At 38.0% G+C, this 27,169-nt stretch overlaps 1 protein-coding gene across 25 annotated transcripts in view; it reads left to right on the plus strand.

The window, feature by feature from the left end:
- Positions 1–27,169, plus strand: part of HELZ (helicase with zinc finger) — a 171,979-nt gene that overhangs the window by 80,990 nt on the left and 63,820 nt on the right. For 14 of the 25 annotated variants that reach the window (XM_044744239.2, XM_070482122.1, XM_044744234.2 and 11 more), the window contains 6 exons: positions 709–888; positions 1,427–1,531; positions 7,130–7,308; positions 10,357–10,475; positions 12,134–12,279; positions 13,565–13,712. In XM_044744239.2, the coding sequence (XP_044600174.2) occupies positions 709–888; positions 1,427–1,531; positions 7,130–7,308; positions 10,357–10,475; positions 12,134–12,279; positions 13,565–13,712 (877 nt within the window). The remainder of the gene's footprint in view (positions 1–708; positions 889–1,426; positions 1,532–7,129; positions 7,309–10,356; positions 10,476–12,133; positions 12,280–13,564; positions 13,713–27,169) is intronic. The other 11 variants (XM_070482119.1, XM_070482125.1, XM_044744240.2 and 8 more) reach the window with 1 other exon arrangement.

Here is a 27,169-nt window from a genome sequence, read left to right on the forward strand (position 1 = left end):
ATAGAAGGGAGGCTAGTAAGATCTCCTTACAGCAGCCATTTGTGCTGCCGTGACAGGTGTTCTCTACCCTAACAGATAGGACACATGTATATTATTTGTGTATGTGAAAATATCAGAAAACACTTCATATCGTTTGGCCTTTAAAAATAACCTGCTATTCTGAATTAAGAACTTTGTAAAAGTTTGATATTTCTTAACCAGGGACATACAGGTTTTTTCTTTTTCCTTTGTTTTAAACTTTACTAAGAGATCTTTCAGTGGATTAGAATTTGAAAATCAGTTTGTTTCCCTTTTGCATTTATTTGCTATGCAAAGAAACTGCTACTTCATTATTACCAGAAAAAACTTTTCTAATGCTTTTATGTAACCGAGGGAAATTACATTTTTGAGACATTGCCATTACTATTTGTAGGCTTGGCAGCAACTATACTAGAAGTGTGTGATGTCTTTAGGTTATTTATCAAAATCTTTTTGTAGTTGGAATAGGACAAGATAACTAAAGTGACTTTAGATCAACAGAAAAACACTCTACACCAACTCTGTTGGGTAATTTTCTGAAGAGTGGTTTTAGAATAAGCATTTGTTTTTATAGATGCTATGCTATTTCAGTAGTTTTAATGGTTCAGTGAAATTCAGGATACTGTGTCATGTTCTGTTTATTAATAAGATGCATGTGTTTGAAATAACTTAAATTTTTATTTTCTATAGACAGTGGGATGAACAGTTGGATCCTCGGCTAAATGCAAAACAGAAAGAGGCTGTTCTGGCCATTACAACGCCACTTTCAATACAGCTGCCTCCTGTTCTCATCATCGGACCCTATGGGACGGGCAAAACATTCACTCTAGCTCAGGCTGTCAAGCACATACTCCAGCAACAGGAGACCAGGTGAGATGGTGATGTGTGCACTCTGATCTCATTGGTAGGGCACAACCTCTGTCCTTATTGTGAATACAAAACGAGGGCTAGCAAGACCATTTTTGTCCAGAAAATTAAAATTAATTTAATTAAAAAACAAAATTAGAAAAGAAAGAAAAAGACCCACACTCAAACCCCAAAGCACTGAAATTTGGATTCTGTTAAAACAGTGTTTTTAAAAATTGGCAATGTAGAGAATGATAGCTTTTAACTAGCCACCAAAACTCCAGGTCAGCTAAGGAATTGTGGTATATGTTAGAGCCAAGAGTTGGGTTTTTAAAAATTATTTTCTATGTTAGATTTAAAAATAATTTTGGGGAAGTTATTTCCTTTACAGCTTAAATAGTAATATGATTTTCTAAAAGCATCATTGAATAATATGTTAGAGGTTACTGAGTAGGTTGAGGAAAATGTGTAATATTAAGATGGCCACTGCTTTTTTTTGGTATTATATTGCTTGAATAGTTTTGTGTTTTATCATTCTTTTTATTTGCACCATTTATTTCAGCAGGATTCTCATTTGCACCCATTCTAATAGTGCTGCTGATCTCTACATAAAGGATTATTTACATCCATATGTAGAAGCAGGCAATCCCCAGGCAAGACCTCTCAGGTATTTTTTAAGGCTTATTATGTATCTGTATCATACTTTATTATTCTTAAGAAAAGGTGTCTGTAAAGATTTTAGTAACTTTGAGAAAACCAAAATCTTTAACTGTGCATTGGCTTTTGGAGGTTATACCTTTTGAAGAAACCATTTAAATTAAGGAAAAATTTTAAAATGTTTGACCATTCATTTCTTAAACATTAAGTAAAAAGAAAGACATCCTTTTTTAAGTTTTGTATGTAAAAATGTTGTTACAACCTGAGTCGATTTTGATGTGTACCCCTAAAAGCTACTATGATGAAATAATATAAATATTGTTAAATCAAACAATTCAAATTCTAGCATATTTTGCATGGCAGAATAGTCATGCAGAGATAGTTCTTTATGGAAGTAAAATTTGACTGTGATCATGCAGGTGATTTCATAGAAGTTACACATTAGAGAAGCAGGAAATAGTCAAGTGATTTCTGCAACAAAATGTAATTGACTGGTATTTACAACTTTTTGCTATCATTTAAGAAACAGTGTTAAAGAAAATTTTAGATTGATATCGAAAGATCCTCTGAGTATATATGAAATGTATTTAAATACAGGATTGTGGGGGAATAAAATCCTTTTCTTCAGAAAACAATAAAGAATCATTAAATGGTTATACCATTTGCTTTCATTGTTATATGAATTAGTGTTTAGTTTTGCCATTTTACAACTAATATGCCATACCCTATGTTGTTCAAATACAATTATTATTTACAAATTAATTTCTAACCACAGTTTTGAATCACAGTTCGCTAACTTTTTATTTCTGGTTAAGCCTAGGCATGGAAAAATGAGATTATTCTGTTTAATTGTTTAATAACCATAACCCAAGCCATTTGAGTGATTTTACAATTGCATTAAAAAGGACAAAAGAGAAAAAAGTGGCATGACCTGTTGACACAGATTTTTATGCCATACTTTGTTTTCACTCTGGAAGACAAATTAGAACAGAAATAATTATTTTAAGTAGCATCCAGTTGTGTTTAATAAGAAAATATGACATGTATGCAATCACTATAAATGAAAAACGTGTTTACCAATGGATAAATTCATCTATAACTGGTTTGCTTCAGATTCTAATCTTTTTTAGCTCAGTAGTGCAAATTGAGTAGCTAGTAGCATTTTTGCTTTTGAGTATTCTTACTTTCATGGAGATGTTTGTTGTGTTTGCTTTTGTTGTTGGTAGAGTGTGTGTGTTCATGTGGCTGAGTGTTGTGTAGGAACCGTGTCAGTCTCAGTTCTCACGGTGTGCGTGACTTGGAAACAGTGGAGTAAAGGCCCCTCAAATCCTGGTCAGACTAGCATAGGTCATTTGACATTTGGGGCAGTAGAGCCATTGCTGATAAACATTAAAACCCATAATTTGGCTAGCATTATGTTTAGCTTTTCCCATGTAAAATTTTGTTTTGGGGGTTATAACCCAACATATAGTACATCTAAATATGTGGAATAAGAAGTTATCTCTGTAGTTGTAGTGTCCCAGATATAAAAATTTGCCCTCTAGCAGAAAATCTCACCTCTCTGCAAGTCTCAAGAGTGGTTCAGTCAAAGATGGAAAAATATTTAAATATGTTTAAATACAAATTTCATGTTATTTCACTTAGTAAATGGAATAAAATAAGAAAAGCTTTGACTTCCCCAAATATTTTCTTTATGTGGCCCTGCATTTTCACCACAGTTTTTCTCTTTGGGAAAAGTGTTAACTTGCGAATATGTTTTCTAGGAGGATTAATGCATTGATATGCCAGGATTTATTAGCACCATTTATTATTGCATTAGCTCAGATGAATTTATAATTTTCCTAAAGGACAACAAACATGAGAGGTATGGGAAATAGAATAGAGCAAATTAGAATGGCTGAATACTCTGGGGAGATCAGTTTTATCTGGATTGTCCCAGGATGCAGGGGAAAGAACACAAGAGGGCACTAAGTGTCCATATATGACCATGAAGATGTGGTGTCTCTGTGGAGTAAGAGTGATGAAGACTTTTACTTCTTCACAGTATAGTTTAGAGTGGGCCCTGGTAAATGTGATGAAGTGTGAAAATAGTCACTAAACATTAAATAGTTATTACAGTAAGTATGCACACTTGTGGTTAAAATGTTTAAAATTCAATTAGTTGCCAGGAGTTGATCTTAAAATATTTGGAGATGGAGGTTTGAGAAACCATTTTAGATTATATTTAGTTTTAGTTTTTACCTTTTACTCCATTAGAATCAGCAGATTTTAAAATGGAGTAGGGAAGAAAATAGTTTCTTTCTATGTATAGTTCTGAAGATCAGTTTCTGCCTCTGGCAAAGTTATCTCTTAGCAGATAGAGGTTATCTATGGAGAAAGTGTGCCTTTACTGCTTTCTGGGCAAATAGAAGGTATTTATTGTTTTATATAGGCCTTTAAAGAAACAAATTTTCTTCTGGGATCAGATCTTTCTGATTCTGTAGTATCTTAAGTAATAACATTTTGAGGGGGTGTTTATTGCATGTGAATTCAATACATGAATAAAATTTCAGTGGATTAAAATGGTATACTACCAGATAAAGTCCTATTTTAAGTGTCATCATAATTTGTGTGGGATATATGAATGGTTTGTTTCTAGAAATGCGTAAATTAGTTGGTGTCACATACAGTTTATACAATGAGCTTGAAAGTATCACTTGTCAGTATCAATTTTCCAATTTTGAAAAATATTGTTGGGTGTGTTTTAAGTAATTTTATAGACAATGTCTACCTTAAATGTTGCACAGAATGAAAATACGGAGAAAATATTGAAATCTTTTTGAAGTCAGCACTAGAATATTATACTTTTAAGGAAATAGGTCTAATGATCAGACTTTGTATTTAACTAGCTTCAACTAGGTAACTACAAAAAAGTCAGTAGTGAGACTTAGAACCTCAATTTCTATTTTTTCTTTGAGGAAGAAGCAGTGCTCAAAGTTAGATTTGATGAGTAATTTGAAAAACCATTTTTTCAATTTTACAGTGAAATGTTCATTTAAGAAAATCTGGAGAATATAGAAAAGCACAAAGAAGAAAATAAGAATTTTCTATAATCTCACCAGCCAGACATAAACATGGCTAACATTTTAAAGTTTAATTTCTAGTAATTTATATGCTTAAATACACATACTTTAGTTAATATTAGTGGAATCATAATTTGGAAATGTTTTGTTTCAGATAGTTTGTAAGATGAGATTTTCCATATATTTAAAAGTAAATTCTGCTTTGCTGAATTAAAATGTGTTGTTTAAGATTTTTACATCTTTGAGAAGTGATATTGGTTACTTTCACCAAGTTTATTGTCCTTCCTATCATAGTGATGTTTTAAAGATGCATTTCTTTAGTTTCCTCTGTTATAGTTTATATTTAGGGACATTTATTAAATATGTTTTTTTTCTTTGCTTAAAAAAAGACAATAACCATTTTAAGTGTTTCCTGGAGGGCTAGAACACATTTTAGAAGATCATGAGATTAGTTTTTGTCTATATTACATTTGAGCTGCCTTTGAAACATTCTGGAGGAGACAGATGTCAAATAAACAGTTGGTTATGTATCCTGGAGCTCAGAGGTGAGGTCTTGGCTGGGGAGAGAAAAACATATGAGTCATTAGGGTAGTGGGGTAATTGAAGCCATGAGCCTGGATGAGATTGTCAGGCAAGAGAACAGAGCTTGAAAAGAGGAGAGAGCTGAAGATTAAGCCTTGAGGAACCCTAACTTTGAGAGGTGAAAGGAAATCAGGGAAAGGTTGAGTCAGGGAAAGGTTGAGTCATGGAAGCTGAGGGAAGAGAGTGTTTCAAGGAGGGAGCCACCATAGAATTGTTGCTGCTTATAAGTCAAGTAACTTGATAGGCCTGGAGAATGTCCAAACAATGTTGTGACAAGGCAGTTTATGTCCCTTGATTGCACCCCCCACCACACTCTCCTGAGTTCATATTTTGTTGACTGTTGCTTCCCAGTCTCCTTTACTGTATCCGTCTCCTTTTCCCAGGCTGAAAACTTCGGAGTGGTCCATTGATCATTCTTCCAACCATTTTCTTTTTTATCTACACTTAGTTTCCAGGTGATCTCATGTGGTCTCAAAGCTTAAGTGTTATCCCAATTGTATATTTCTTGTCCCAGGCATCCTCCTGAACTCCAAACTTATATATCCCCCTGCTTACTGCACATCTCCTACTGAATATGTCCAAAACTGAATTTCTCAGTTCCTACCCCAAATCTGTTCCCCTTTCACCACCTTTGTAAACACCAACCACTGTCGTTCATTCTGTTTCAAAGGCGTGGAATCATCTTTTCTCTTAAACTCCACACCTATCTAGTTCATCAGTAAATCCGGTTAGGATTACTCTCAAAATTATAGTGAATCTGACCATTTTCACATCTCTGCTGTTAACCACCCTAGTCCAAGCTATCATCTTTCCTTGTCCAGACCCTTACCACAACCTCCTTACTGGTCTCGCTGCTTCTGTTACCTGCCTCTGTCCTAGTCAGTGATGTGTTGGAGCCGGCTTGTACTGGTTTGTGAGAGCCAATCATGTGAATGTCTTCCCAAGTTCATGTTCAGTGACATCATGTTGGTAGCTTGAAATTGGCCATGGCAGTGGTAGGTTTTATACCACAGACATCAGCATATACTACAAATCAGCCACCCCCGCCCCCCAAAAGCTAGTTGTTCAGCATTTACCAGCACACCACTGTCCAAACCCTCTTCCCCCTAAACTGTGTATCCTGTGCAGAGAAACAGAGGGGCCCTTTAACAACGTAAGTCAGTCATGTGACTGCCCAGTCAGAACTCTAATAGCTTTCCATTAAAATCAGAGTAAATCTAAAGCCTTTATGAAAGCTTGCAAGCCATGTGATTTGCCTCTGTGCTGGATCATAGTAGACACCCAATAGATCTTTGTTATGTGGGTCCATTAGAGATGGTGGGTGGGTGGGTGGATGGATAGATGAGTTGTTTCTGTACCATCTTAGTAATCTATTGTATGAGCCCTATTAGTATTTTACTTTTGCAGTTAATGGAAGAATGCTCTTTCTTAAGATTTTCTGATTGTCCAAAATTTAAATTTATTTTTAAATTTCCAGAACTTTAGATAGAGGTCTATTTAAATATAGTTATAAGTGAAATGCAAGTAACTTTTAAATTTATGTTGTAAGTATACAATTCACTATTTTTTTATTAGCATAGAAAATTAAATATGAGTTAAGTATATTTTTGTAAGAATATTCTAGAAAAGAAAATTCCCAAATGGGAATGTTTGGAACTTAAAAAACTGTAATGCTTATGAAACTGTTTGTATGTAATTCTGTTGTAAGGTTAATCTGAACACTTAAAAATAATTAGATATTTATTTTATGGTAGAACATGTGCTTTCTGCTTGAATCTTCTTTTGGTCGGGGGAAGTCACAGTTTTGTGTTAAATTCTAAATCCAGAAGAGTTAACAGTTATCAGATTTGTTTGTTAATTTCCAGATATTGTAGTCTTAAAATAATAATGTCAGTATTTTGATAATCAGATAACTGGTAAGATGTTAATAAATATAAATAGGAAATATTGTCTTCTTTTTCTAGGGTATATTTCAGAAATCGCTGGGTAAAGACTGTCCACCCAGTTGTGCATCAGTACTGTTTGATCTCAAGCGCACATTCCACCTTTCAGATGCCACAGAAAGAAGATATTCTTAAACATCGAGTGGTTGTTGTTACATTGAATACTTCCCAGTACCTCTGTCAGTTGGACCTTGAACCTGGTATGCTGACTCAAGACACAGATTGGGTGTCTCTGTATGTGTAGGGTTTCTCCATTCAATTAGACCAGGGCTTGACAAGCTACACAGCCTGGGGGCCAAATCTGACTTACTGTCTCTGTTTTTGTAAGTACAGTTTTGTTGAATGAAGACAGCCATGCCCACTTATGTACCTGTTTATTATCTGTGGATGCTTCCGTGCCACAGCAGCTGAGTTGAGTAGCTGCAACAGAGATTGTATCGCCAACAAATCCTAAAATATGTACTGTTTGGCCCTTTATAGAAAACAATCTGTCAATGCCTAGTTTAGACATTTTACTGACTGCTATTCTGTTTGTTCTGTAATTGATCAGATGCTAATTACTTACTGTTGAGCCTATGAAAAATTCAAATTTGGACACTTGTTTTTTACAGTTTTCTCAAGTTTTTGTTTTAAAATAATTTTGTGTTATATAGTTCAGAGACAACAATTATGATAGGTTTTTTTAATAACATAGTATTAAGATTATTACATTTAAGTAGAGGTACTATGTAAAATGAAACCAATATTATATGAAATACAGATAGAAGTTGACAAGAAGTTCTGATAAATATGGCAGAACTTAACCATCAAAAAGTGGTAACACTTTAAGGTAGTTTCTTTGGAAGAATATTCATTTATTACTGCCATATTATGCTTGTTGACATTGCTCAAAACTTTTTTGCTTTCTCCTTTTGGAATTGCTTTCTGAGCCAGTGACAGATTCTTTTGAGTCCCTGGAAGATAGAGACTGTTCTCTTCACCACACATTTCTGGCACCCGGCCCAGAGTATAGACACCTGGAGGCCCTTGATAAACCTCTGTCTTAAAATGAATGAATGGTGGCCAAACTTTCTTTTTTGAGGGTAGATTTAATTTTAGAAAAGCTTCAAAATCTTTCTGAGGCATGTCTGGTAAATAAGGTAGGCGACCAAACTCAGCAATACCATTAGGGGGAGAAAAAAAGAGAGATATGCCTCTCATGTAATGAGACTTATTTTCTTGTGCGTGCAGCTCATAGCTGGCTGGTGAGGGCAGTTACAAAAGCAGAATTTCAAAAATGTTTTGAACAGTGGCTGCATCATTGGAATGAGTTATATTTCCTCCCAACTGACTTCTTTGAATGGAACAACACTTATTTGAAATGTAAATTTTGGTATGTTTATTTAACAATCAGTCTCATTACTTTATGATTATACTCTGCCTATGTGCCACACAGATTAAATACCCAAACATTCTAAACAGTGTGGTTTTGTGAGAAAGAGTAAAGAATGGCTTTGAAGAGCAAGAGTGTAGAAGAATACTTGTTGGAAGTCAGCTGTCTATTTTGTTCTGGGTGTTTTTTATACTTTATTTCGTTTAATTCTCCTATCAGCCCTTTGGAGGGTTAGTTTGCAGATAAGAAAACCAGGGCTCAGGCTAAATCAGTTCGGTTAATTCAGGTTCCCTTTACTAGTAAGCAATAACTATAACAATTTTACAACTTATCCAGTTCCTGATTCAAGCCTAGCTCTATTTAATTAGAATGTTATCTAATGAAAGTAATAGTTTTTCACTAGTTTCAGTTTTTTCCAATTTGATTCTGTGTTTATATAGTCATCTTCCTTAATTAGTCTTATAGGACAAAAAGCACAAATTCTCTCCAACAGAGAGAAAAATGCATGTGTCTATATTATGCTTGGACCACTGTTGGTAAACAGGTAACAGTTACTGATACTTATACTGTCAACTGTAGCCATTTGTTTGAATGGATAGTGATGATGATGATGGTTATTAGTGCAAGTCAGTAAGATTTAGAAAGTTCCCAACCTAAAAACAAGTAGCATTAGAAAGTAAAATCTGCAAAAACAGATTGTGTGGAACTTGTTGATATTCATAGAAATAGAAGTTTGGTCCTATTTAGAAATTGGGCCAACTCACAGGAAGCTGATTAATCCAGAGAGTTTTATAACTTGTCTCTCTGTTGAGAAAGGACTTTGTGTTCTTTGCTATGCTGGTAACAAGAGGGCCCACTTCTTCCGTCCATGGTGAGTTGGCAGTAGGGGGTAGCTTTTTCCTGCTCCACATTGAGATAGCAAGAAGAGGTTTGCCTCTGTCCCACCTTTTAGGGGCAGAGGAACTTTTTCCTCCCTTCTGTACACAAATTCCTGTGCCCCAGTGTGAGTGGCAGCAGCAACCAAGACGTTGGCTGCCTCCTACTGTAGGTGTTTGCATCTGGGGACATTTGATAATGTACATTTTTGACATTTGTTATCACTTTTTTTGCAGACTGGTGATTTTTTTTCAGCCAGCGTGGCATCTTAGATTAAAAAATTGTCTGTCTGTACACACCCCACCACACACACACACCCCCCACACACAATAAACGTAAATATTCAAATTAGTGAATTTGCTAAGAGATAACCTTTGTTTTCAGTCAAAGCTGGATTATAACTTTCTCCTTTATATCAGACGTTGGGTATGATTTAAAAAAATTTTAATGTCTAATATGCATGTTTAGGCTAAAGTTACTTATAAACTACCATTGTTTTATTTTTGGTGTTTCACCAAATAAATAATGAAAGGACTTTTGGCCTACCCAATGTTTAGTTGCCAGCCCTTTTTTTTGGTGAAAAGCCACTATCTTGTACTTTTAAAATCTTTTTTATATATACTGATCCAACTGTTAATCTTCGGGCCCTTAGTACCAGATGTCATTTATATATCGATTATTGAGTAAAATAGTTATTCCTTTTAACCTCTATTTTTTATTTATTTAATTTATTTTTTGCTGAGGAAGATTCACCCTGAGCTAACATCTGTGCCCGTCTTCCTCTATTTTGTATGTGGTTTGCTGCTGCAGCATGGCCGCTGACAAGTTAACTTCTATTTTTTAAATAATGATTTAAATTGACAATTTTCTCATTTGAGTATTGGCATTACAAATATTCACAACTCTTAATTAGCACACTAACTCTTTGAAAAGAAAACGTCTACTCTTAGCTTTATTGCTGCTGTAATATGCATGACTGTGTTTCCACTGTACTTTGCAGGGTTTTTTACACACATTCTATTGGATGAAGCTGCCCAGGCCATGGAGTGTGAAACCATTATGCCTCTAGCATTAGCAACTAAAAGCACTCGGATTGTCTTGGCTGGTGACCACATGCAGGTAAGTGCCTTCTGAGTCATCATATTGAAAGGAACTTTTAATTCTGTCTTGATGTTTAATATTCTATTTTCTGAAACATCCTATGAAATCGTAAAAAAAAGACCCCATGTATTACAGTTTAAGTACTTTAAGTATTTCTGTACTAATAGTGAAAAATATTGGTGTTTCTGAAGGAAAATTACTATCCCGCCACTTTTTTTCTTTCTTTGGATGGAGAGTAGAATCAATGAGTCTATCAGTGTTATAATTTTCGTTTTGTTAATTTTGAAGTTCAGTTCTCTATAGTATGAATATTTGATTCTTACTTTTCTTTTTTTTGTACTGAGGAAGATTTGGCCTGAACTAACATCCATTGCCAATCTTCCTCTTTTTGCTTGAGGAAGATTTGTCCTGAGCTAACATCTATGCCAGTCTTCCTCTGTTTTGTATGTGGGTTATCACCACAGCATGGCTGCTGATGAGCAATGTAGATCCCCACCTGGGAACCAAACCCAGGCTGCCAAAGTGGAGTGCGCTGAACTTAACCATTAGGCCAGCCCTGATTCTTACTTTTCTTTATAAAATAAATTTGTTATCCTTCCTACAGTTCCCCAATTCCTGTCCCCAATGTTTGTTTTCCTGAAGAGTTAGTTTTTCACTGTCATAGGAAATAAAGTGCTTAATTAAAACTAACAGTCAAAAATCTCAACATGTCTGATTTTATGTATTTGAATACCTACATATGAAAGAGAAATACAGTTTTTCTCTTAAAATATCTATTTTAGAAAGTTGCAATTTGAGGTTCTTTCTCTTCTGCCACAGTTGATTAAGATTGAACCTGTAGTACTGTAGTTGTCACAATATCCAGGAAAGAGTTGAATGTAGAAGAATAAATTCTGTTTTTGTTTCATTTCCAAAAAGAGTTTAATTTTGTTCTTTTGCAATCAACTTATAATCAGAATGGCTCCTTATATTTTATGAAATAAAGGGATTATTTTGCTAATTATTAAAAATAAATCTTGTGTCTGGCCCGGTGGCATGGTGGTTGGGTTCACACATTTTGCTTTGGTGGCCCAGGGTTTGTGGGTTTGGATCCTAGGCGTGGGCCTACACACCGCTCATCACGCCATGCTTTAGCGGCGTCCCACATACAGGATGGAGAAAGATTTTCAGAGATATTGGCTCAGCAACAGTCTTCCTCAAGCAAAAAGGAGAGGATTGGCAACAGATGTTAGCTCAGGGCCAGTCTTCCTCACCAAAAAAAGAAAAAATAAATAAAAATAAAAAAGTAAATTTTTTAGTCATAGACTATATCCTACTGGCTCATCATTTTAAATAATTGATCAATTTTGGAAATAACTGATTGGCTCCTCAGTGATGCAATGGGTTTCTGAAGTAGTAGCTATCATGTTGGAGGAGTCCTTTACTAACCTCTGTGTAGAAACTGTAGGTTAGTGTTGGTATACTGAAATGAAAACTTTGAAATTTTAGCCTGGATCTTTATAAGTAGTAGAATTGTTCATAGAAAATGTTTTTGATTCTGCTTGTTCCAGCATTCAGCATGTCAAGGTTTAGTACAATCAGAAGTTTCAACATAGTGGATTTTTTTATAAGTAGGTTAAAAAAATACAATTTGTATATTTTTAGTTAAATTTTCTCTGTATGTTTGTCTGTTACAGCTCAGTCCTTTTGTTTACAGCGAGTTTGCCAGGGAGAGAAACCTTCACGTTTCATTACTTGATCGACTTTATGAGCATTACCCTGCCGAGTTTCCATGTAGGATCCTCCTCTGTGAGAACTACCGCTCCCATGAAGCTATCATCAAGTAGGCATGAACTGCCCTCTCTGTGTCACACTGCCTGTGGTCTGGGGGGAGGGAACTCAGCATGGCACTGTTACTAGGGACAGATTACTCCCAACGGACTTATATGGTGTCCCTAGTGTTGTAAATCATGTTTAATTTTATGTCTGTAAAAGAACACTTCAAAAGTCAGAGCTGTAATTTTTCACAAATAGGGCAATTCTGGGAACTAAAACTTTAGGTTCTACTAGCTATGACATATTTTCCAGTGACTAAATATATAATATATATGTAAAACTACATGGTGTAATAAGCAAATATATTAACAAACCACATAATGGTTTGCTTATATGTGTCTGGCTCTGTTATGCAAGCAATCTGTTTTAAAAGAAAGGAAGAGAGGGAGGAAAGAAGGAAAAACATGAAACTTAGTAGTAAAGTTTTTTAAAGTTTCCATTAAATATAGTATGCATCTATAAAAGTAAAAATATCATAAGTGACAGCTCAATGAACAGTCACAAAGCAAACACACCCATGGAACTGGCATGCAGACCAAGAAACAGAGCATGAGCAGCACTCTGGAAAGCCCCCTGTGCTCCTTTCCAGTCACTGCCCCCACCAAAAAGTTTTCTTCAAGTTTAGTATAATTTAGTAATATTGATTATGTTGGTCATGTGAAAACCATTTTTAGGTTTCTGTGAAAGCAATAGGATAGATATAAAAATAAATTTAGATTTATCTATGGCTTTTTATCAATATGTCAAAATGTGATTTCTGTTTTCTTATTGCTAGTCATTTGCTGCAGTCAATGATGAATCAAGTACTAGATAGCATCTTCATCAGTAAAGAATGTCCACTTTACAGTTGAAGACTTGAATGTCCTTCTATTGTGTGTATTGTTTCAATGTCTATATATCTTTGTATTTGCATATATAAGTATGTGATCCACATAGATCAAAATATGTGTTAACCAAGAAAATATACTAGCTAGCACATTTCCTTGTAGACCAAGATTCTCATCTAATATTGACCTATCATGGTTTCTTCCTTTTCTTTGTATATTCTGGCTTCATACCTTAACAAAATCAATCCATTTAGCAATGGTATACCAAGAGCCTACTCTGTTTTTATTGCTGTGGTTACCTTTGAAGAAAATCTTGGCCCTTTAGGCATTAGATGTTTGGATTAAAATTAGTCATGGACATTAAGCAACACTATTAGAATTGACTGATAATGTTTTTCCTTATAGATCAAAATATTTTTGATGATAGATTACTCTTTAATTACTTATTTTGGTCTTTTTCTGCAGTTACACCTCTGAGCTCTTCTATGAGGGCAAACTGATGGCCAGTGGAAAGCAACCAGCACACAAAGATTTCTACCCATTAACTTTCTTTACAGCACGAGGGGAAGATGTACAAGAGAAAAATAGCACAGCTTTTTATAATAATGCAGAGGTATCTTAGTTCTTTTGCAAATTGTTAACATTTTTGCAGTCATGTAGGCTGATCTTGTTGAGCATTTATTTAAAATTTTGGGTTGACATTTTATTGTGTGTTGGCCTCGTTTACATGAAAATAGTATGTAGAGTTTATTCTTTCTTGTCTAACATTGATTTGTTAAGATGAATCTCCCATGGGAAACAAAAACTGATTTATATTTTATCTTATGATAAAATACAAAATACATGATTTCATTTAAAAGATAGGTCAGTATTATTTTCATATAGATTATTGTTGTTAGCCATCTAAAATGGACTATGATTACATTTTATAGTGCATACTCAAATGAATATCATTTTAAACGAGTAAGACTTGAATTGCAGAATCCTGTGCTCCAGAGAGATCACATAGACCCAGATGATGATGTTGCTAAGCCATTATGTGCTACAACTTGTATGGTGGTTGTACAGTTTCTGACTTTTTAAGTTCAGAGAGAGTGTGGGTAGTATGAGGGGTCAACTCAGGCAGCAGACAAAATCCTGATGAAGTCTTTAGGGACCAGCAGGCCAGAGATCTTGGGCTTAGGTTCTGGCCATCACAGTGGAGTGGAGTTCTTTCTGGTCCTCAGGAAACCCAGAGGGCTGCTCATTAGGGGACTGGTTCTTGATCTGTGATCTTCACCTCTCTTCCTTCCCTTCAGTCCCATGCCGTACTCATTTATTTACAAAGAAATGGCTTTTATTATGTAACAGTAATTCATCTTTCCTTTTAAAAATTGACCAGAGGGCTGTAGTTAGAAGTCAGTACAAGAAAATCACCAGTACCCATTTGATAAAATCCTAGAAAATCTAAAGAAACTTGACATTTTAGTTCGTCTGCATTTAATTTTAGGAAAAGGTAAATTTTTCTTTAAATGGTTGAAATATTGATAAATAATTCTAGGGTCTCCTTTATTACTTGTGCACTCAGATTGGAAACATCTGGCTTGGAGACGAGGAAACCGGCCATGGTAGAGACTAGAGTGCTGACAGGGAGAGGCGAGCCTGAACTCCAGAAGGCTTGGTGGTCCTGCTGTGACACCAGGGGTCAGAGCTGAGCCCTCACTTTGATCCTGAGCAGGGTTGATGTTTGCCAGAGGCTCAGCTTCTTACCTTGGGCTACTTAATTCCTTCGTAGTGACTTGACGTATGTTCTAGGAAACCTACAAGCTATAGGATAAATAGGGTGCACCTTCCTGGATTGTCAGTTTTACTCAAAATTATTTTTTGGGAAAAATATTTTTCATATTAAAGAAACCCACAAAGATAAAATTTTTATGACCTTTAAATATTAAACATGTAACTCTAGAGGAATTTCAGGCCACTTTGAACTTCACCCCCAGAGCATGGTTGTTCATTCACTTTTTTCAGCCCCATGAGTTACTGCGGTCAAAATTGAGAGACACATTGCCCCAGGGGCTCTTTCTGCAAGGGTCAAACACTGATCCATGGTTCACTGCGGCTGATCCAGGGATATGGATGTCCTTTGGGCTGGGAGTAGAGCTCTTGGGTTTGTAGGCAGGATTTTCCAAGTTTTGAATACCAGTGTGGGCATGTTTGGACAGTAAAATGTTTTTAGAAGTCTTGGGATTTTCTTGAGGGTATGTCATTTGAAAGTGAAACACAGAGCTGTTTTGTGTTCTAAAGCAAGCAGAGCAAGTGGCACCAGTTACATCAAAGGGGGAAGTGAGATTTCTTCTTTTATAAAGGTTCTGACTAAAATTTAGGGAGGACATTGTGAGATTTAAGAATGGTTTAGATTACATTATTATGAAAATAATATAGTCTCACACAGAGTTACAGTCACAAGGAACTTCAAACAGAGGATGAAATTAAAAGTTAAATTAAAGAACCTGGAGCTGCATGCTCATAGCATTTTTGCTGTGTATAATTGTCCTTTGTTGAGGGAACATTTAAAAAAAATTTTTTTTTTTATTAATGTTATGATAGATTACAACCTTGTGAGATTTCAGTTGTACATTTTTGTTAGTCATGTTGTGGGTACACCATCTCCCCCTCTGTGCCCTCCCCCCACCCCCCCTTTTCCCTGGTAACCACCGATCAGATCTCCTTGTCAATATACTAACTTCCACCTATGAGTGGAGTCATATAGAGTTCGTCTTTCTCTGACTGGCTTATTTCGCTTAACATAATACCCTCGAGGTCCATCCACGTTGTTGTGAATGGGCCAATTTTGTCTTTTTTTATGGCTGAGTAGTATTCCATTGTGTATATATACCACATCTTCTTTATCCAATCATCAGTTTCTGGGCATGTAGGCTGGTTCCACGTCTTGGCTATTGTAAATAATGCTGCGATGAACATAGGGGTGCAACGGACTCTTGAGATTTCTGATATCAGGTTCTTAGGATAGATACCCAGTAATGGGATGGCTGGGTCATAGGGTATTTCTATTTTTAACTTTTTGAGAAATCTCCATACTGTTTTCCATAGTGGCTGTACCAGTTTGCATTCCCACCAACAGTGTATGAGGGTTCCTTTTTCTCCACATCCTCTCCAACATTTGTCACTCTTGGTTTTGGATGTTTTTGCCAATCTAACGGGTGTAAGGTGATATCTTAGTGTAGTTTTGATTTGCATTTCCCTGGTGATTAGCGATGATGAACATTTTTTCATGTGTCTATTGGCCATATTCATATCTTCTTTTGAGAAATGTCTGTTCATGTCCTCTGCCCATTTTTTGATCGGGTTGTTTGTTTTTTTGTTGCTAATCAGTGTGAGTTCTTTGTATATTATGGAGATTAACCCTTTGTCAGATAAGTGGCTTGTAAATATTTTTTCCCAATTAGTGAGCTGTTTTTTTGTTTCAATCCTGTTTTCCTTTGCCTTGAAGAAGCTCTTTAGTCTGATGAAGTCCCATTTGTTTATTCTTTCTATTGTTTCCCTCAACTGAGGAGTTACAGTGTCTGAAAAGATTCTTTTGAAACTGATGTCAAAGAGTGTACTGCCTATATTCTCTTCCAAAAGACTTATTGTCTCAGGCCTAATCTTTAGGTCTTTGATCCATTTTGAGTTTATTTTGGTGTGTGGTGAAAAAGAATGGTCAATTTTCAATCTTTTGCATGTGGCTGTCCAGTTTTCCCACCACCATTTGTTGAAGAGACTTTCTTTTCTCCATTGTAGGCCTTCTGCTCCTTTGTCGAAGATTAGCTGTCCATAGATGTGTGGTTTTATCTCTGGGCTTTCAATTCTGTTCCATTGATCTGTGGACCTGTTTTTGTACCAGTACCATGCTGTTTTGATCCCTGTAGCTTTGTAGTATGTTTTGAAATCGGGGATTGTGATTCCGCCGGCTTTGTTTTTGCTCAGGATTGCTTTAGCAATTCAGGGTCTTTTGTTGCCCCATATGAATTTTAGGATTGTTTGTTCAATTTCTGTGAAGAATGTTCTTGGGATTCTGATTGGGATAGCATTGAATCTGTATATTGCTTTAGGTAGTATGGACATTTTAACTATGTTTATTCTTCCAATCCATGTGCAAGGAATGTCTTTCCATCTCTTTATGTCGTTGTCAATTTCTTTCAAGAAAGTCTTGTAGTTTTCATTGTATAGATCCTTCACTTCCTTGGTTAAGTTTATCCCAAGGTATTTTATTCTTTTTGTTGCGATTGTGAATGGGATTGAGTTCTTGAGTTCTTTTTCTGTTAGTTCATTGTTAGTGTATAGAAATGCTACTGATTTATGTACGTTAATTTTATACCCTGCTACTTTGCTGTAGTTGTTGATTATTTCTAATAGTTTTTCTATGGATTCTTTGGGGTTTTCTATATATAAGATCATGTCGTCTGCAAACAGCGATAGTTTTACTTCTTCGTTACCTATTTGGATTCCTTTTATTTCTTTTTCCTGCCGAATTGCTCTGGCCAGCACCTCCAGTACTATGTTGAATAGGAGTGGTGAAAGTGGACACCCTTGTCTTGTTCCTGTCCTCAGAGGGATGGCTTTCAGTTTTTGTCCATTGAGTATGATGTTGGCTGTGGGTCTATCATATATGGCCTTTATTATGTTGAGGTACTTTCCTTCTATACCCATTTTACTGAGGGTTTTTATCATAAATGGGTGTTGGATCTTGTCGAATGCTTTCTCTGCATCTATTGAGATGATCATGTGGTTTTTGTTTTTCATTTTGTTGATGTAGTGTATCACATTGATTGACTTGCGGATGTTGAACCATCCCTGTGTCCCTGGTATAAATCCCACTTGATCATGGTGTATAATCTTTTTGATGTATTGCTGTATTTGGTTTGCCAAAATTTTGTTGAGGATTTTTGCATCTATGTTCATCAGTGATATCTGCCTGTAGTTCTCCTTCTTTGTGTTGTCCTTGTCAGGTTTGGGGATCAGAGTGATGTTGGCTTCATAGAATGTGTTAGTGAGGAGAATAGGTATTAAGTCTTCTTTGAATGTTTGGTAGAATTCTCCAGAGAAGCTGTCTGGTCCTGGACTCTTATTTTTGGGGAGGTTTTTGATTACCGTTTCTATTTCCTTACTTGTGATTGGCCTATTCAGATTCTCCATTTCTTCCTGATTCAGTTTGGGGAGATTGTAGGAGTCTAGGAATTTGTCCATTTCTTCCAGGTTGTTCAATTTGTTGGCATATAGTTTTTCATAGTATTCTCTTATGATCTCTTGTATTTCATTGGTATCTGTTGTGATTTCTCCTCTGTCATTCCTAATTTCATTAATTTGCGATTTCTCTCTTCTTTTCTTGGTGAGTCTGGCTAGGGGTTTGTCAATTTTGTTAATTCTTTCGAAGAACCAACTCTTTGTTTCATTGATCCTTTCTATTGTCTTTTTTGTTTCAATATCATTTATTTCTGCTCTTATTTTTATTATTTCCCTCCTTCTACTGACTCTGGGCTTTGTTTGTTCTTCTTTTTCTAGTTCTGTTAGGTGTCGTTTGAGGTTGCTTATGTGAGCTTTTTCTTGTTTAGTGAGGTGAGCCTGTATTGCGATGAATTTCCCTTTTAGGACTGCTTTTGCTGCATCCCAAATGATTTGGTATGACGTGTTCTCATTTTCATTAGTCTCCAGATAAAATTTGATTTCTTCTTTAATTTCTTCAATGATCCATTGTTTGTTGAGAAGCGTGTTGTTTAGTCTCCACATTTTTGCACCTTTCTCTGCTTTTTTCTTGTAGTTGATTTCTAGTTTCATAGCATTATGATGAGAAAAGATGCTTGATATTATTTCAACTCTCTTGTATTTGTTGATGCTTGCTTTGTTTCCCAAAATATGGTCAATCCTTGAGAATGTTCCATGTGCTCTTGAGAAGAATGTGTATCCTGCTGTTTTTGGATGAAGTGTTCTATATATATCTATTAAGTCCATCTGGTCTAATTTTTCATTTAATTCTATTATTTCCTTGTTGATTTTCTGTCTGGATGTTCTGTCCATTGGTGTTAATGGTGTGTTGAGGTCCCCTACTATTATTGTATTGTTGTTGATGTCTTCTTTTAGTTCTATTAGGAGTTGCTTTACAAATTTTGGTGCTCCTGTGTTGGGTGCGTATATATTTATAAGTGTTATGTCTTCTTGGTGGAGAGTCCCTTTTATCATTATATATTGTCTCTCTTGATCTTTCTTTATCTGTTTTGTTTTGAAATCTACCTTGTCTGATATTAGTATAGCGACACCTGCTTTCTTTTGTTCATTATTAGCTTGGAGTATTGTTCTCCATCCCTTCACTCTGAGTCTGTGTTTGTCTTTGGGGCTGAGGTGTGTTTCCTGGAGGCAGCATATTGTTGGATCTTGTTCTTTGATCCATCCTGCCACTCTGTGTCTTTTGATTGGGGAGTTCAGTCCATTTACATTTAGAGTGATTATTGAGACGTGGGGGCCTACCACTCCCATTTTGTGTCTTGTTTTCCGGTTTTCTTCAATTTCCTTTGTTTCTCGTCCTATGGTTTAATCTGTTCTGATGGAGAGCTGCTACTCTCTGTTGTTGTCCTTCTACTTATCTCCTCTGCTCTTGGTTTTGTAGCCCCTTTCCTTTTTTGGATTTTTCAGGAATGAGGGTTTTCCTGAGGATTTCCTGTAGAGGAGGTTTTGTGGCAATGAACTCCCTTAATTTTTGTTTATCTGGGAAAGTTTTTATTTCTCCATCGTATTTGAAGGATATTTTCACTGGGTAGAGAATTCTCGGCTGTAGATTTTTGTCCTTCAGATTTTTGAATATATCATTCCACTCTCTTCTAGACTGTAAAGTTTCTGCTGAGAAATCTGCTGATATCCTGATGGGGGTTCCTTTGTAGGTTAGTTTCTTTTGCCTGGCTGCCCTTAGTATTTTCTCCTTTTCGTTGACTTTTGCTAGCTTCACTACTATATGCCGTGGAGTTGGTCTTCTTGCATTGATAAAGTTTGGAGATCTATTGGCTTCTGTCACCTGAAGATCCATCTCTCTCACCAGATTTGGGAAGTTCTCAGCAATTATTTCTTTGAATAGGCTTTCTGCCCCTTTCTCCTTCTCTTCTCCCTCTGGTATACCTATAATCCTTACGTTGCATCTCCTAATTGTGTCTGATAATTCTCGGAGAGTTTCTTCATTTCTTTTTAGTCTTGCTTCTCTCTCCTCCTCTGCCTGCAGCAATTCTATATTGCCATCTTCCAAATTGCTAATTCTTTCCTCCATATTGTCAGCCCTACTGTTCAGAGCATCTAGATTTTTCTTAATCTCCTCTATTGTGTTCTTCATTTCCAATATTTCTGTTTGGTTCTTCTTTATCGTATCAAACTCTTTTGTGACATAGCTCCTGAACTCGTTGAGTTGTCGGTCAGAATTCTCTCTTAACTCACTGAGAATTTTAATGATGGCTGTTTTGCAGTCATCATCATTTAGGTTATATATCTCATTTTCTTTGGGATTGTTTTCTGTGTATTTGTTACTTTCTTTCTGTTCTGGAGATTTAATGTATTTTTTCATATTGCTTGATGTTGTTGATTTGTGCCTCCTCATGGAGATAGAGTTTAGTTGCTCCTTTCACTTGTTTCAGCTGCTGCGGTGGGGGAGCAGCTGTTTATACTGCACCAACCAGGAACCCTGTCCGCAGTTGCTAACTGGGCCTGGGCCCCTCCTTGTAGCCACAGTGGCCCTTTGGATTCCCTCCTCTGCCGTGGGGGCCGTCACAGGGGGGCTTCAGGCTGCTGGTGCCTACTGTTGCAGCCCACCTAGATGTCCTCCCTCCTTGGGGTCTGCAACGGTGTTATGGGCTTTTCCAGCGGCCAGGGGTGGGATCACTTATATTTTTCACTCCGTTGCTGTCGGCACCCGCAAAACCTCACTTGTCCTCTATGGGTCGCAGGAGAGCTATTGGCATCTTCTACAGTCTGTGGTTAGTTCACCTAGCTATGCTGCTTTTGCCCTGGGGTCTTCCAGCCTTGTGGCTGGCGGCTGGGTGCCTTCTACTGGTGCTGTGCAGAGGCTTTCCCTAAGGCTGCTGTGAGCCTGTAGGGTTTCCCCCTAGGCTACGAAGCTGGGTCTCTGGAACTCCCCCCAGCCCCAGTCCTCTCCGAGATCTCCGGCTATCCCTAGTCCCACGGGGCAGGCAACGGCAGCTGGGGGTTGCCCCGCCCTCTGGGATTCTCTCCGGGACTCTCCCGGAGCCGTGAATGCTGGGCGTAGCCCCTCTGCTAATGGCAGACGGAGAGTTTTGTCTGCTGCCCGGGCGGAACTCCGGAGCTTCCCCTCCGGGTCGCAGAGCCGGCCTTTGAAACTTCCCCCAGCCCCAGTCCTCTCCGAGATCTCCAGCAATCCCTAGTCCCGCGGGGCGGGCAACGGCAGCTGGGGGTCACCCCGCCCTCTGGGATTCTCTCCGGGCCTCTCCCGGAGCCGTGAATGCTGGGCGTGGCCCCTCTGCTAATGGCAGACAGAGAGTTTTGTCTGCTGCCCAGGCGGAACTCCGGAGCTTCCCCTCCGGGTCGCAGAGCCGGCCTTTGAAACTTCCCCCAGCCCCGGTCCTCTCCGAGATCTCCGGCAATCCCTACTCCCACGGGGTGGGCAACGGCAGCTGGGAGACCTCCGTACCCTCAGCAACTCTCTCTGGGACCCTCCGGGCGCCGCGAACCCCAGGCGGGGTCTCCCCACCAATGGCGGGGAGAGACTCTCCCCGCGGGCTCAGGTGTGCAACTCCGAAGTTTCCCTCTGCGTTTAGGAGTAATTGCGGGGGTTTAGGTAGGGTTCTGGTCACCTGTTTCCACCGTCGCTCCTCTGTTGTGTGCTCGCTCCTGCCTTAGATGTGTGTAGATCCTCTGGTGGCGTCCTTTGGAAGAAAGCCGCTTGCGGGTACTAGGCTGCTCGGTCGGGGTCGGAGAGTTTTCACCTATTTCCACATCCTCTCGGAGGAAAGTCCGTCCGCCTTCCGATGCATAGTCCCGTGGGTATCTCAGACGTCCTGAGATGCTGTCTGGATATCCTTTGTCAAGCGAAAAGTGTCCAAATAATTGTAGACTCGAAGGGGGAGAAACAAAGAGGACTACTCACGGCACCATCTTGGATCTTCCTCACATTTTAAAAATTTTATATCATGTGTTTGTGTATCACCTGACTTGAGTCTTCTTTCACATACTTGAAATGGTAAAATGAAAGAGAGTGATCGCAGATCATCCTTTTTTTCCTTGATTCTGACTGAATTCGTATCCCACAGTAATGAAGTGGTCTCAATATAATGCCAAGTTGGGGAAAAAAAGCAGAATTTAAATACTAAGCACCAAGACATGATTCTTAACCTTAAGAAATTCAGTCTGAGGGGAGGAGCTAGGAAAACAAATGATCATAAGAAAATAAGATAAGTGAGAGGTAGACAGAGTTGTACGGACATGGAAAATGAGTCCGCCAGGCTCGATGGAGCCTATGGCATAGAGGAGAACATGGTTTTTGTCTCATATATAATGGGACTGTCTAGTTAGTTTCCTGTATGTTTGTATTGTTAGGTCTTCCTGGGGGATTGACCTTTTTATCATTGTAAAATGTCCTTCTTTATCTCTGGTAACATCTTTTTGATTTTAAGTGGATTTGTCTGGTGTTAGTGTAGCCACTCCAGCTAACTTATGGTTGCTATCTGCAGGGTGTATCTTTTTCTGTCCTTTTACTTTCGTTCTATTTGTATCTTTGAATGTAAACTATCTCCTATATAGTTATATAGTAGACTAGATCATTACATCCTGTTTGTTATGTTTTTTTATTTTAAATCTAGTCTGAAAATAACTGCCTTTTGATTGGATTGTTTAATTCATTCACATTTAATGTTATTATTGATATGGTTGCATTTCCCTCTGCCCTTTGCTTTTTGATTCTTGTGTGTTTTGTTTTCTTTTTTGGTGAGGAAGATTTGCCCTGAGCTAGCATCCATTGCTAGTCCTCATCCATTTTGTACATGGGTTACCTCCGCAGCATGGCCGACGAGTAGAACCAGTCTGCGCCCAGGATCTGAACCTGGGCCGCCGAAGTGGAGTGTGTGGAACTTTAAGCACTCGGCCATGGGGCTGGCTCCTTTCTGGTGTTTTTTGAACCTTTGTTTCTCCTTTACTGCCTCTGTTTGCCTTCAGTGCGTCTTTTCTAGTGTCACATTTCAATTTCTTTAATTATTTATCAACTGTATATTTTTCAGTTGTTTTCTTAGTGGTTTCTCTAGGGCTTATAGTATGTATCTTTTTTTTTTTTTAAGATTTTATTTTTCTTTTTTCTCCCCAAACCCCCTGGTACATAGTTGTGTATTTTTAGTTGTGAGTCCTTCCACTTGTGGCATGTGGGATGCCACCTCAGCATAACTTGATGAGTGGTGCCATGTCCGCGCTCAGTATTCGAACTAGCCAAACACTGGGCCACCAAAGCAGAGCGCACAAACTTAACCACTCTGCCACGGGGCCAGCCCCTGAAGTATCTATCTTAGCTTATGAGAATCTACATCAGATTTATACTGACTTAATTCCAATGAAATATAGAAACTTTACTCCTGCATATCTCTGTTCCCTCTCTCCGTGTGCTATTATTGTCACTCATGTTATACCTATATGTATAACAACTCAACAGTACATTGCTATAATTATTACTATATGTAATTTTATGCCCTTTAAGGATTCTGAGAGAAGAAAGGGCAGGCAACTACATAGTTATAGAGTTTGCTATATTAACCATCTTATTTACGATTTCTGATCCTCTTCACTTCTTTCTGTGGATTCGAGTTACCATCTGGTGTCAGTTTCCTTTGTGCTGCTATTGTCAAACATATTACATCTGTATGTTGTAGCCTAACAATAGTTATATACTCCGTGTTGTTTCATACAATTGCTCTTTAAATCAGTTGAGGGGAAAAGAGAAGAAATATGCTGTTATACTGTCTTTTATAATTAATCACATAATTACATTTAGTAATGTGCTTTGTGTGGATTTGAATTACTATGTGGTGTCACTTGCTTTCAGCCTGAAGAGCTTCCTTTAGTAGGTACTTTAGGACAGGTCTGCTAGTAAGGAATTCTTTCAGTTTTCATTTATCTGGAAATGTCTTTATTTTGCGTTCAGTTTTGAAAGGTAGTTTTGCTGGTCATTAGATTTTTGGTTGACGTACTTCTTTCAGCACGTTGAAATATGCTTTCTTACTGCTTTGTTGCCTTCGTTGTTTCTGATGAGAAGTTATCTGTTAATCTTACTGGAGGACCTTTGTAAGTGACGAGTTTTTATCTTGCTGTTTTCAAGATTTTATTTTTGTCTTTGACTTCCAGCATGTTGACTCTGATGTGTCTGGGTGTGAATCTCCTTGCATTTATTTTACTTGAAGTTCACTGAGCTTACTGAGCTTGCTGTGTGTAGATTAATGTTTTTGATCAAATTTGGAAAATTTTTAGCCTTTGTTTCTTTGAATTTTTTTCTGCTCCTGTCTCTTCTTCAGGTTCTCCCATTATATGTATGTTGGTGAGCTTAAGTTTCACATTTCTTTGAGACTGTTCTTTTTTTTTCCTCTGTTCTTTAGGGTGCATGATCTCTATCTTCATGTTTGCTTATTTGTTCTTCTGCCAGCTCAAATCTCCTTTTTTTTGCTGAGGAAGATTTGCCCTGAGCTAACATCTGTTGCCAATCTTCCCCCTTTTGCTTGAGGAGGATTCACCTTGAGCTAACATCTGTGCCAGTCTTCCTCTGTTTTGTGTGTGGGTTGCTGCCGCAGCATGACCACCAATGAGTGCTGTATGTCCATGCCCGGGAACCGAACCTGGGCCACTGAAGTGGAATGCACTGAACTTAACCACTGGGCCATGGGGCCAGCCCCAGCTCAAATCTGCTTTTGAGATCCTATAGTGAATTTTTCATTTCAGTTACTTTACTTTTCCTCTCCCTGAAGCATAAACTGGTCTATGGTATGATCCAAATGAAGTTGGGCCCCTTAGCACAGGCAGGGTGTTGCCAGTTTGTAGAGCTTACTCTGACCCTCTTGGGACAGAAATTACGGAGCAGTTGCTGTGGGAGGATATGGAACTGGCTCTTCACCGGCTGTCCCACCCGCCTCACTCCTATGGAGCAAGAGCTCTGTGTGTGTCATATATATGTGTAGAATCTATGCTGCCATCCAGCTGCTACACCACCCAGTGTGGATCTTTTGCAGTTCAGAGCTGGGGAGGGTGGGATCTGCTGATATTCGTTGTCTGCTGACTCTGCTGGGAAGCTGGGGAACATGGCGATTGTCAGCTGCCAATCCCACTGGATCAGCTCTCCTGTAATACCTTCTGTGTGGGAAAAGGAGACTATGCTCTTTACCCACTGACCCACTCAGATCCTCCCTATGTAGCAGGAGATGAGCGTAGGGGAACAGGCACCACCCAGCTGCTGCTAACTGCTCAGTGTAGGCCTTCTGCAGCATGTTGCTGTGGAAAATGGGATCTCTGATGTTCACCAGCTGCCACAACCACCTGGAATAGCTCTTTCACCCCTGGAGCTGGGAGTATGGGAACTGCTTCTCAGTTGCTAAAACAGTCCCATAAGACAGAGCTGTGGGGTGATGGGTGCTGTCTCTAGATTAATTGCCCTAGCCTCTCACTCTTCTTATTGAGTTTCTGAAGATTTTATTGAAGAAATACTTCTCAATTTCTTGTAAGCTCATTGATCAATCTCCAGAGACTTTGAGGGACTGTTTGCTAATTTTGACCAGCTTAATAGATGTCTGTCTGGGAGAGAGGTTTCCCCAAGCTCCTTATACCACCATTCCAAGTCTGTGTATTTTGACTACAGTTTTATGCTGCCTAGAATACAAGGGTGTAAACGGAGGGATGAAGTGGAAAAATGGTTAGGTGTTGCTTAGTGGTAGGAACTCTGTGTGTGTGGGGTGGGCAGCAGAAGTGTCTCCCCAACTTTCATCTACCCCGTAACGAACTAAATGGATAAAGACAGCTTTTTTCTTATTCCTTCTTGCAGTAGACTCCCACCCACCTTGCTTGTTCCTTATAGTGAGAGCACCATGTTTTCAGTCCAGTTGGCTCTTCAGAATCCTTGAACAGTCTATATATTTGGTGCACTTCCTATTATATTATTATAACAATAGGGTGACTGTAGTCTATACCTCTATCATTTATTGAATTTGTATCTGTAAGTGGGAACTGCATCCTAGCCAATAATCCTCAAATTCTTTAAAGGAATAAACACTGTCAAATTTTATTAAGTATATTTAATGTAAATTTAAGTAGATATTATTAATAAGTGGTAAATAAATAAATAATGTATTTGAAGAATTTAAAAAAAATTTCTCCTTCCTTTCTATGCCCCTTGATTCTTTCCTGACCCTCTATTGAGCTTGTTTTATATATTATATATATATATATATATATATAAAACGATTTCTTATTAGGAATCTGTTTTCTAAATATACAGTAATCTCTTAGCAGGCAAGGAACCTGTTTTATTAATCATCGTACCCTCCACTATGCCAAGTGTTGAAACTATTTGATCAATTGATTGAATTAAAATAGATCGAACTACACTAAAAGCCCTACTATAATCCAGTAAGTGCGGTCCAAAAAATTCAGTTGGGTAAAATATGGTGTTACTTTATTCCAAGGTTGATGAAATGGCTTGGGCAAACTTGTACAACTAGAAGGCAGTGAGTTCTGAAAGTCTGTTTCTCTGATTCACATTTGTCCTAGTTGCAGCTATGGTTCAATGCCAGCTGTTGGCTGCTCTGCTTGGTTATCTGAGTAGGGGCAGGGAGGAGTGCTAGACCTTGTACTGCTGAAGCTTAATGGTGGCACTGACTCTAGGAATCTTCTAGTTGATTGGTTAGTTTCATTGGCCTGATCCTGAGAGAGTGAACTGAGAAATGCTGGGAATGTGGGGACTTGTGTCTCTGTCCCCTAGGTGGGGCTACCAGTTTCATGGCCCCAGCCCTGTCCTTCTCCCCACACCTGAACTTCATTGAACCTGTCCCCTTTAAGAAC

The sequence above is a fragment of the Equus asinus genome, chromosome 13 (assembly GCF_041296235.1).
Source record: "Equus asinus isolate D_3611 breed Donkey chromosome 13, EquAss-T2T_v2, whole genome shotgun sequence".
In the NCBI taxonomy this organism is placed as follows: Eukaryota; Metazoa; Chordata; class Mammalia; order Perissodactyla; family Equidae; genus Equus; species Equus asinus.